This window comes from Hemicordylus capensis, chromosome 6 (assembly GCF_027244095.1).
Source record: "Hemicordylus capensis ecotype Gifberg chromosome 6, rHemCap1.1.pri, whole genome shotgun sequence".
Taxonomy (NCBI): Eukaryota; Metazoa; Chordata; class Lepidosauria; order Squamata; family Cordylidae; genus Hemicordylus; species Hemicordylus capensis.
Genome location: NC_069662.1, coordinates 14,860,223 through 14,872,640, shown reverse-complemented (window position 1 = coordinate 14,872,640; position 12,418 = coordinate 14,860,223). Strand labels below are relative to the sequence as shown.

The following is a 12,418-nucleotide window of genomic DNA, read 5'->3' as shown; positions in this document are numbered from 1 at the left end:
CTTTAGAAACACAGGAAAGGCCTTCATGGCCTATCAAGTCCAGCATCCTGTTTCCCAACAGATACCCCTGGGAAGCTCACAAGCAGAAGGTGAAGGTGTGCCCCCCTTCCTGCTGCTTCTCCCCTGCACTTCGTATTTGGGGGCATCCTGCCTTGGAATCTGATGGCAGCCTGTAGCCATCAAGACTCATAGCCCTTCTCCCCACTTTTTAAAAGCAGGAGGCAGAAAAGCATCTTTTCACTTTGCTGGCTGGTATCCTAACAAACTGCTGCAGGAGGCAACAGTCTCACTCACGGAGGCTGCCCCTGGTCCCGTGGAACACATTGGTCTCCCACAGAATATTTGAATAAATAGGGGGCATGACCCAGAAAACAAATCAGGGTATGATATGAACCTGATTCAAAAGGCAAACCAAAGCAACACAAAAGGTCAGGGGAAACGGCAGTGTGGTCCTAGGTTAATAATATATAACCACAAAAGATAAAAATATAAATGTTAAATATAAGCCCTGCTAAGTTGGCAAAGAGGCACCTTTTAACGTGGTGATTCTCTTTATTTAGCAGGGGGAGAGTAACTGGCCCTCTCCACCCCCAGCACAGTACTTCCAGTGACTGTTGCTGGTGTCTATCTTGTGTTTCTTTTTAGATTGTGAGCCCTTTGGGGACAGGGTTCCATCTTATTTGTTTGTTATTTCTCTGTATAAACCGCCCTGAGCCATTTTTGGAAGGGCGGTATAGAAATCAAATTAATGATAGATAGATAGATAGATAGATAGATAGATAGATAGATAGATAGATAGATAGATAGACAGATAGATAGACAGATAGATAGATAGATAGATAGATGGGTAGTTTAGTAATAAAGGTTAATAATGCTGCATTAAATTGCTTAAAACTTAATAAGGATTGTGTTAAGTCATAATGCATTCTAAGTCCTCATACATATGCTGGTTAGGTCATTAGTTCAAATACCGTACAAGTCCTCTGTTGACTAGATCATGTAGTCTTGTGATTCCAAGTGAGTTTGAGTCATAAGAACAGCCTTACTGGATCAGGCCCAAGACCCATGTCGTCCAGGACCCTGTTTCACACAGTGGCCCACCCGATGCCCTGAGAAGCCCACAGGCAAGAGGTGAGAGGGCATGCCCTCTCTCCTGCTGTTGCTCCCCTGCAACTGGTATTGAGAGGCATTGTGCCTCTGAGGCTGGAGGTGGCTCACAGCCACCAGTCCTTATAGATCTTTATAAAGTCATACGTGTTCTGACTCGTAGTCTTCCTCAGTGACTTTCCATGAATTTTGATCCAAATACATTTTCCTATTTCCAAGGTCCCCTTCTCACTCAGTGGCACATGTTTCTTCTATATAGTGACCCTCTGTGTCACCTGAAAATATTCCCCCTAGGCTTGGCACAGCCCTTGGGGACATATTTCTGGGTGGCCCAGAGGGCTACTTAGGGAAGGGAAAGATATCAAAAATGGCTGCTTCCCTCCTAAATATTATTGATATATTCCAGATATTTGGACATCAGTAGAGCTCGTTGGCTGAACAGATAAAACTGAACCAGATATTACGAGTTCGTTGACCTACCAGTAAAAGGAATTGTACATGCAAATCAAGCTATGCAAGAGACCTAAAAAAGAAATATAGTGCAAATATATGCAATGTAAAATGGTCTGAGGATATTTTATTTCTTCCTCTTTTTTCTCTCATCAGTTTCCTGCCCTCACTCTTTTGTTTGCCCATTCAAATGCTCATTTGTTTCCCTCTGTGGTGTATGCAGATACACATTGGTGGTTGAATGTGTGAAAGCTAAGAAGAAAAACACCCCACCATTTTCAATTAGGAGGAACTTTTACAGTTGATTTGAAACTGCAAGGGCTGTGCTGAAAGGCAAGAGACAGGGGAACTAAATATGGATGGAGAAAATTGTTTTGATTTTTTTAGTTGACAGCTACAAAAGCAAGCAAGCAAACATACCTCTTGACTTCTGCTCGCATTGGGGCTTATCTCACATATAGCTGTGGAATATCGCTGTGGTGACTTGGTTTTTTAAATTGTCTTATAAGTGTCAATAAAGTTGATATGGCTGGGGCAATGCAAGGCTTTCCAATTCAATCATGTAAAATAACTGATAACAAATCTTCATGTCTTTCCCCCTCTATTACTAGTTCCTTGTCAAACAGAATTGTGTAAGTCAAACATACATCTGGAGATCTGGTGACCTAGTGTGTGCATTTATAGGGCAAATGGTTAAGAACAGATAGCTTACAAGATCTTCAGAGTTCCATTTTTTCCCTCCTTCCCAAATCTCAACACCTAATTATGGTAGAATTTGTTGCTTGGTATTCGACTCCAGGTGGAATTGATATGCTTTTTAGAGATAAAGTATGGTTGAGACCCTAAAATCTGGGTACGCTAAGTACAGGACACCCTTGCAAATAATTCCACACAAGTTACTAGTCCACAATATTTTTTACTAGCTCACAAGTATGCATGAACAAGTGCTAGCCATTTGAGGCCTATAAGAGCAAGATGACAAGTGTCTGTAATGCTTTCTTACTGGGCTGTCTTGAATTTGCCACAAGCGACCAAATGAGTGGCTGAGAGGGAGGAAGAGTGTGCCTTTAGCCCATCCAGATTTGATATTCCCAATTTAATTAATGATTTTTTTAAAAAATTCAGTTCTTTTTCCAAGAAGCTCAAGGCAGCATGTGTTCTTCCCCACCATCCAATTTATAGCAATAGCACTTACATTTATATACCGCTTTATAGCCGGAGCTCTCTAAGCAGTTTACAATGATTTAGCATATTGCCCCCCAACATTCTGGCTACTCATTTTACCGACCTTGGAAGGATGGAAGGCTGAGTCAACCTTGAGCCCCTTGGTCAGGATCGAACTTGTAACCTTCTGGTTACAGGGCGGCAGTTTTACCACTGCGCCACCAGGGGCTCCCAACATTTATTCTCCCAACAACCTTGTAAGGTAGATTAGACATAGTGACTGGCCCAGGCAGTGATCTTCACCAGCTGAGTGGGGAGGTGGACCTGGTATCCCTGGCCCAAATCCAGCACTAATCACTATACCACATTGGCTCTCCAGGCATTATTTAGAGTAGGGTTTCCCAGCCTCGGATGCCCGGATGATACTGGGCTACAGCTTCCATCATCTTTAGCCACAATGGCCAAGGCCACTGTGGCTGGGCATGATGGGAATTGTGGTTTAACATCTGGGGACCCAAGTTTTGAGTTTGATTTTAAAAACTGGTTTTCAAAAATGTGTTTTGTTTTGTATTGTATTTTGTATGTGTGTGTGTGTTGTGATTTCATGTTTGTTATGTGGTGTTCTTTGATATTTTAATGCTATGTTGTGAGCTGGCCAGAGAACAATTTGTTATGGGGTGGCTGACAAAGTTTATTATTACTAGCAGACCCGGCACATAGCATCTGCGCTGCTAGTTTGTCACCCCGCTTTCCACCCCCTGCCGCCACCCGCCTGCTCTCACCTTTTCTTCTCCGCCCGCCAGCCCAGCAGCACTTTCCTTCCCTGCTGGGCGCAGCACGGATCTGCTGGCCACTGCCCCCTCACTACCCGCCCAGCAACCTTCTGGGCCAGTTTTGATTCTCCCCCTGCCTCTCTGCAGGAGTTCCTTGCGGGAGCTCTGCGGCTCTCGCGAAATTTCCATGATGCATTCCCCTTCATCCACGCATAGACCGTCTTAGTGAAATAGATATAGATTATTTATTAATTTGGGAATCCCTGATCTAGAGCATGCAAGTTATGTTTCTTTAGCACAGAAATCCAGACTTGGGAAGCTACCTTATAACGTGTCAGACCATTCGCCTGTCTAGCTCAGTACTTTCTACACTGACTTGCAGTGGCTCTGCAGAGTTTCAGGCAGGAGTCCTTCGCCACCCGAGATGGAGACACCCTGGATTGTACCTGGGACCTTCCGCATGCAAGTGAACCCTTCACTACCGAGCCACAGCCATTTTTAGTGAGGTATACTTTTAGCCTTGAGCACAGAAATGAACTCCCAAAAATGAAGCATGATCTCTTTTTTGTACAATAAAAGTTTAATGACTTTTATAAAAATGTGCTATCTGGCACCAAGTAATGAATCCACAAATTATTAACATATGTACAAGTAGGAAGCCAATAAGATCAAATGAAAATATATTTATATATTTATATATATAATATTTATATAGATGGACAGAAGAGTAGGTATGCAAGTTTGAAGAGACCCATCCTCTGGGCAGCCAGGGAAGAAAAAAAGGGGGGGATATCCATCCATCTGTGTGCGTGCATTTCTACCCTCTGCATTAAACACAAAACTCTCAGCAAGCTGCCACTGCTGCTAGAGAAGGTTAAAAAGCATAACCCTCCCTGGTATAGAGATTTTTCTTTTAATATCTATCATTTTTATACATATATCTACACAGATAAAATGCACAGAGAGAAAAAGACAGGAGTGGGTAATTCTAGAACGCTTCAGCACAACAAGCTGGCAGAGAGAGTCAGTTCTGAAAGACCAAAAACTTTGGGGGTTTTTTTATTAAAGCATCTGGAAGCATTTGAACAGGTTTCTTGGAAAGTTTTTTCTTCTCCTAAACAAATGGATAAGAAAGCCTCTCACCACCCCTTCTGCCAAGAAGTGAGATCAGGTTAAATGCAGGATACCACGGTGATAGAGAGGAATTTGAGAGGGACAGTGTCTCCTTTCTAGCTTTGGTGAGTTAAAGACAAACATCAAAAACTTTCAAGACACTGGGGGTCGAGGCAGGGAACCAAAATGAAAGCTTCACTGCAACAATTTTTTTTTTTTAAAAATGTGTATTAAAAAGCTGGGGAATAGAGAACTATCAACAAGATGGAGGGTTTGACTAAAGGATTAAACCAAGCTACCTGGTACAACCACTGGTGAGTGAACAAAGAATTTATTCCTGTTAACACGTGGAGAAGGCATGCTTATCTATGCAGATAAGAAGATGTGGGAAAGATGGTCTTATTAAGCAAGATTCAGTAACACAGGAGGGCTTAAGTGCTTTAAAAATAAAAATGGAGCATAGCCTAACAAATGGGTTCTGTCAAAGGAGAGGGAATGTTGGTATGGAATCCACAAAGTGCGATTCCTAGGTGGTCCCCATTTCAAATGGGGCAAAGCAGAAAAATGCACATCTTTACTCTTTTGGCTGTATTTCACCTGGGAATGATTCATATCTACAAGTCCACAACAAAGGGAGAACTCCCCAAGCTACCCCCTGAAATATTTGGGGTCTAAGATGAATTATTTCTAGATATAACATGCAAGACTTCTACAGGGAACATTTAAAGCTGATGAAGATGGACTCTAGATGTGGCAGGCCACAGCTTTGCAAAAGTCAGCTACCAAACACAATTTAGGGCAATTATGTTATTTAATATTTTATCTTCTTTTATCCCCCCTTCCCTGCACATCCCTATCAATGTATTATGCTTAAAAGCAGCAACATTGGATATCAGCAAGTAGGTAAGAACCACTACTCTTCACCAGTACTCTAAAAATCATGACAAGTTAAGCTGCTAAAAGGTTAGCTAATGGTTTGTCAGGGTTAAAATGTGGCTGTCTGTTTTAGTTCAAGCAAGGAGATTTGGAAGGTCCTTGTTACTGAAGCCTTAAGATGACACAGTTTTAAAGGATTGGAGCCATTTAAACAGCAGCTTTGAGACAGGAGTTTGGAAAATCTTAAATCATTTATATATATGAATAAATAATATTAAGGAAAGCTCCAAGGAAGATGCATAAAAAGATTTCTGCAGACCCTGATTTATGGCTTCTTAAGAATTATTCTGGAAAACAAAGGATGAAGAAAATATTAAGGATCTGAATCACTAAAAGTAAGCGTATGCAGACAGAGAGAAATGTAATAGTTTTAAACTCACTGAAATGATGAAGGATTTTTGAAAACTACATTTAAGAAAAGGGTAGAGAGGCCATCAACGTTTTAAAACAAGACAGTGATTTGAGAGTAGCACTCAAGAAAAACCAGTAATTCTGCAGCTTCTACAGGGACTTGAGGGTGTACTGAGGGAGAGCCTAGAAGAGGCATTTACTCATGTAGGATGCATCTGTCTTCCATTCACATGAATATCCGCCTGAGCTGGGGGAGAAAGGGATTGGAAAATGACATTCTGCCAGGTGTGGAAGGAATTGTTTGCATTGCTTCACACTAAACAAGTAACTTCCTTTTTGTTTTAATCCACAAGCAGACGTTATGTATTGCACAGCTTTGTAAAAAGGGAGAATGACTGACTGCCACTGACATAAGAACGATGCAAGAGCAGGGGGTGGGGTTGTGCTGGTTAAGGCAGTGGAACCTTAACCAGAAAGGATGGCTTCTACCTTGTCTTAAAGCAATGTGAATCTGAAGTGCACCTCCACAGGCAAAGCAGTGGATGCAGCAAGATGGGAAAGTCATTTCAGAATGAAACCAGTTTAAACAAGACAAGAAGCCTTCGAGAGGGAAAAGCTTCAGTTTTTCCATATGCAACAGCAAAGAAACTTGTTTTTGTTTGCCCTCATTTGTTTCCCTCAGATGACTCAACGTTAGTTGCTAAGACAGCTTTCCGCAACTTTCATCTATTTTCAAAACAAAAGAAAACGATGGAGAGAAAATTGTACAGAGTCTTAAGGACAAAGCCACAAGATTTACTATTGCCCAGCAAGGCTGCCACTGGCATCCCGCTTCTCAGAAAGTAATTACAAACCACCTGATTTTCCCCAAGAGTCAATCCTGATGGAACCTTTTAAGGCAAGAGACTGAGACTTCACTTTCTTCGGACAGGCAAGTAGCAGTATGTATCACAAAACTGGCCAAGGCTTTTAGGGGGAAGAAGTCAAGATCTCACCAACTTAAGAAGTCTCTTTGAGATGTTCTTGGACTGACTACTTACAAATCTTCCCTCAAAGTGCTCTGGACGAATATTTATCCAAGAAGAAGGTGCGAAGATATTGCCAGTTTCAAATCCAGGGAGCAAATACGCTGGAGAGAAAAATGGTTGAACTGTGGAGCCAAGTAAGAAGATGGCTCCTACTGGATCAGTTAACATACTGGAAGAAAAAACTTTGGGTAGTTATCAACAAACATAGGTTTCTAACCATGTTTGCTGAACAGAAATGTGGCAAAGGGTGCATTCTCATCAGCAAAGTATCCAGCAGTCACTGAAGCATCACTCACTCAACAGTCCTCCTCCACTGGGCTGGAGGATTTGTGGTGGAGAAGCAGCAGGTAGAGGGAAGGATTAAGTTGCCCTCCAAGCCCATAGCTTTTCTCCTCATTCATCTTATTTAGCAAGCACAGGAACCCAAGTTTGTTGGTGTAATATTAGTTCCACCACCCTTGGAAACTACACATTTGAACGTGTAGTTCTAGAGTTCATCCCTGGTACCTGAATGGTTCATTGGATCAACAACTGGCATCATCTCTGTGGTTTCTGCTTTTCTGTTCTATTGGGCCAGTACAGCTACTAAGACTTCATTTATAACAAATAGATGGAAGTAGGGAAGAAAATGGATGACCGCCTTGAATGGCTGCCCAGTTTGAGGGGGACGGGGGCAAAGTACTTGCAGCAGTAGGTAGTAGCAGGAAGGGGAAGGCCGGGCACACACTGTTCTGCCATTTCTTCCCTGACAATGTTCCCCTCCATTTATTCAGCAAACACAGATTATAATCCCTGTCTGCCAACATAATGTGCACTTCCCCATAAAGTTTTCTTCCTGTACGGAAAGGCCATTTCAGAATAGGGGCATCTTAAATCACTCAGTTCCTCAAAGCTCAAGGCTGTCCACTGAGGTAAGCAGACACCAGTCCAAAGTGTTCTCAAATGGAATTACCCAAATCAATCATATTGAGAGAAAACAGAATGAAGTCAGATTGGTGTGCATGTTAAAACAATAAAAATCCAGCTAAAATATTCCCAGATGTCCAATTACAAAGTCTTTCATCTTTTTAAAAAACTGACTCCTCTTAGAAATAAAGAGGTACACTTGTTTGACCCCTCCAATGCACCATCCAGAAGGTTATATGCTTTTTCCCCTCAGGAGAAAAAAAGAAATCCCACTTCGTGTCAAAGGAATAGGATGGCACAGTGCAAGTGAGGATAAAGACAGGAGAAAGAAACACATTGCAATATTATTTACAGATTTCTTTTTAGTATGAAGAGGAAAACCAAAATAATAAAATATTTACATACCAATAAACTCGTGTTTCTACAAGAAACAGCCAATCCATCTGGAATAGATATATATACAACTTTCTTCTCCTAAAGAAAAATTATTAGAGTGGTATATGGGGTGGGATCTTAGCTTATGCTGTAAATCGGTCTGGTTGAAGTCATAACTGTAGCTAGGGAAGAAATTCAAGCCCCTTTCATTCTTATGGCAAGTTGATCTCTTTTTCTCCCGATTTTACAACATATTACAGGGTAAAGGAATAGGAAAGGCAGACTGCAACACGGATGACACAACCCAATGGATTTTAGAACTTCTATGTTGGTGACTGCAAGCACTTGGAAGGATTAACAAGACAGTATTTTATATTAGAGAGATATCCTGAAGCAAGGAGGTTCAAGTTATTGATCACAATGACAATGCGGCAGGTCAGAGTGATCTATGACATCCGGATCACACACTGCAATGTTTCAGGGGGATGTGGGGGTAATCGTAACAGATTGAAATGCGCCCAGAGTTGCCTTTGTATCTGGAAAGTAACACCTTGAACCCAGAGCAAGGAGCCCTGGGAGAAGCAACTTGCTCCAGAACTCTCTCACAAACAAGCTACTCTTTCCAAAGGGGGAGGGGGCAACATGCTCAACTAACCTTAAAATCTCAAGTGCTGGGGTAGATCTCCCCTCTGGCCACCAATACCCACAGCCAATGCACGGACCAGTGTCTGTGCCCTTAAGGGCACCAAGTTCTCACAGCCTCAAGAGGTTTTACAGCTAGTCAATCTTGTTATTGATGGCGGCATGCTAGAGAACCATAACTGAAATTGATCATAAGGTGGGGAGAGAAGGATGTTTGATGGGTCAAAATCTACTATTAAGTCTAAATGATTTTCCCAAGGAGAAGTTGAGGGGCTAGAATTAGGAACAAACACTCACACACAAAATTGCCAGCTGGCTGAGGGGAAGAGAAGCGTTTCTGATTGGGTGGAAGGGATAAAAAAGGAACTTATTGATTAAAACCTGAGGAGAGGGAAATGCTCTCTTATTGGCTGGGATCTAAATGGTGTCTGGATGGGTCTTAAGGCGACAGAAGTTTTCCACCACAACTCTGTGAGGAGAAGAGCTGAGCTCGCTATGGGATAGAGGAGAGTAAAAGGAATGAATAGGGAGAAGAGGTGGAGAAACTGAACAAAATAAATACGAATGCCATGGATACATGTCTGTCTCAATTCAGGGTGCCCCGGCAATTCTCTGTGCCACACAGGCAGGGAATCTTGTTTTCCTCGATGGGGAACTTGTAGTCGTAAGTGATCTCCTCATTGATGCTGATGGGCTGCTTGGAGTAGATGACAATCTTCTTCTGGGACTCTATGGTGATGACTTTGGCATAGCAGTTGGGCTAAGGAAGGGAAGACGAACAGAGGTGAGCTGGCCACAGCAGTATATAAATATACACAGCTGGAGTAACAGGTTGGGTGTACACCAATGCCGGCACCATCTCATCCATAAGTTACCCCTATGGGTGCTCCATTTTGTAGCCATCCCTGGTACATGTGTAAAAAGCAAAGGAATCCTAAAACCATTAGGATTGTGTGTGACGCTAAGAACAAGGGGAAAGGTGGTGGGAGGGATTTGTGCTTTGAATCCTACAACAGGCAACTCTGGACCACACAAAGCCCATCAAGCCCCTTCTACTGGACCTCTCTCTGCTGGAGCCCTGGTCTTGGCATATTTTCTTCTGGTATTGTGCAAGTTATGGGACAGACTGGCCTACGTCAACATGCAACTGAGTAATGTTGGTATATTGGATTGGGTATCACTTGGGACAAAGGCCTGGGATCTTTCTTTCTACTTGTGTTACTTTAAAGTGCTATGTTAACTAATAATGCCATATACATACAGTTGGCCCTCATCCACGAACTCTGTATTCATGGTTTCGTGCATCTGCGACTGGGTGTTAAAGACCCAGTTTCATTATCCGTGGGTAGAAAAACAGGCAAAATTTGCCTATCCATGGTTTTGAGTGGCTGGAAACGAGCCAGAAATGACATCCAATGTCATTTCTGGACATTATTCAACAGAAAGCCATTTTTGTGGCTCTTTTAAAAAATGGGGGGGGATATTCAACTGTTTTGGGGGTGGGGGGCATTGCTGGAGAGCTGAAGAATAAGGCACTGTCCTTTTCTTCTCTTATATCTGCCCCCCCCTTTATTTATTTATTTGATTTGATTTGATTTGTATACCACCCTCTCAGGGCCTTGCTTTTTTGGCCTTTTTTTTTGGTTAGGAATCTAACTGCCCAGTTCCCAGAGACTCAAGGTTTCATTATTCGTGGTTTCCATATTCGTGGTTTCCATATTCATGCCTATTGACGTGAATGGAACCTCTGCAAATAACAAGGTCCACTTGTACATACACGTAATAAGAACAGTACAGGGATGATGACAGTATGGGTGACAATGGAGATCCCTCTCTCTTTACAATTCCCCATCCCCCACACTCACTGTGCAGCAGTGGTTGATGAAGCGGGCCAGGTTGCCACATTTGGTGGCATCAATGATCGTGTCGTGGTCCACCCGGAAGAGGTAGCTGCTCCCAATGCCCTCCTGAGCATACCGCTTTTCACGCATGTCAGCCACCATCTGCAAAGGATAATAAGTGGGGTCAGGGAGCTCAGGAGCAGACCAGGTGACAAAAATTGAGGGCCACTTGTACATACATGTAATAAGAACGGGGCTGATAATTAAGACAGAATGTGCCAGCATCTGGAGATCAACAGCTACGAGGTTGTTTCCCTGAGGACAAAAATGCAGCCAGCCAGCCTTTGCACAAACGTGGATTTAATTCCTCTTACAGGAAAACGAAAGCGAAACAAAAAACCTCTCGGCCCCTTCAGTACCTGCAAAAAGGCTGGAATTCAAGTCATTGCTTCCCGAGGCAGTCATTCATTTCTCCACAGCACCACCTAGTGCCAACTGGTGGCATATGTTTCAGACATATGACCAAGTCAAAAAGGAAAGGGTGTCTTTAAGCAAGCAAATTCATAGGGCTCAGGCTGACATTTTGTTGGCATCCTTGATTTCACTACCCCCCACTGCACCCAGTAATTCCAAAATGCAAAATGCTATGAGCTGCCTCCTGGAAAACGTGGAGACCTGGGAGCATTTTTCAATAGTTCCACAGCTACTAGTGAAGCTTCCAGGCTCATCTTAAGATAAAAGGTAAAGTGTGCTGTCGACTCCTGGTGACCACAGAGCCCTGTGGTTGTCTTTGGTAGAATACAGGAGGGGTTGGCCATTGCCATCTGGTAGTTGTAGTGAACAACATCTGGGAATTCCTGTTAGAGGGAACACTGCCCGCCCCCCCGCCCCCACCGGCGCGCTGGCTGGGTTGTGAAAGGGAGGAGAATTTGGTTCAGTATGTGTCAGCAATTTATTATAGTTTTGACTGGTCTAAACTGGAGTTTAAAATGTAACTTGTTTTAAACAACAACAAATGATCAATTAAAGCTAGGGATGACCTTTTAACTACAGCTATGGTGGTCTTCCATGTTATCATGACACTAGGACAGTAGAAAGAAGCCCCAAACCTAGGCTTCACCCCACTGTTGCTCACCTGCCGAATGTTCTGACCCACATACTCAATGACCATCTCATCGGCGGCTATTGGCTCCATGGCAAAGAGGCCCCACTCATGAATCCGGCTGCGGCCAAACCGTAGCTTCTTCTTGCGGAACTGTGGAGAAGAGGAAGGTGGTAAACAGAGGAAGAGGAGGAGGCACGAGGGAAGCGAGATGCTTAGCGTGCTGACTGGGAGCTCAAGGCTATGCTTAGTTCACGTGTGTTTATGTGTTTGCAAAGTACATTAGTGCACCATCAGGATTCCTGACAGTATCATATCTTTAAATTCAAGGTTATTAGTCCTTGATTTTACAAACATATTCTTCATGCCTGAAGATTTATGTCTAATACAAAAAACAACATCAACAACAACACTGCTTTACCATCAGCAAAAGTCAGAATCAGAACCATTTGAGGACTTTTAAGGAAATGGCAGGAAAGTGACAGCTATAGATATAAAGTGGATAGTTGCCACGGCTCAGAGGACATGGCTTCTATACTTCCTGGGATCCCAGTCCTTTTACCCACATGCCCCCCCCCACCTCTCACAATCACTCACATAACTGCTCTCATTTTTACTTCCAACACCATT

At 42.9% G+C, this 12,418-nt stretch overlaps 1 protein-coding gene across 5 annotated transcripts in view; it reads right to left on the bottom strand.

Annotated features, from left to right (window-relative positions):
* Positions 1-4,055: 4,055 nt before the first annotated feature.
* SETD1A (SET domain containing 1A, histone lysine methyltransferase) overlaps positions 4,056-12,418 on the bottom strand; it is a 43,973-nt gene continuing 35,610 nt past the window's right edge. For all 5 annotated transcript variants that reach the window (XM_053260604.1, XM_053260602.1, XM_053260601.1 and 2 more), the window contains exons 18-20: positions 11,822-11,941; positions 10,711-10,848; positions 4,056-9,605 (exon numbers count right to left, since the gene is read on the bottom strand). In XM_053260604.1, the coding sequence (XP_053116579.1) occupies positions 9,432-9,605; positions 10,711-10,848; positions 11,822-11,941 (432 nt within the window). In that variant the 3' untranslated portion in view covers positions 4,056-9,431. The remainder of the gene's footprint in view (positions 9,606-10,710; positions 10,849-11,821; positions 11,942-12,418) is intronic.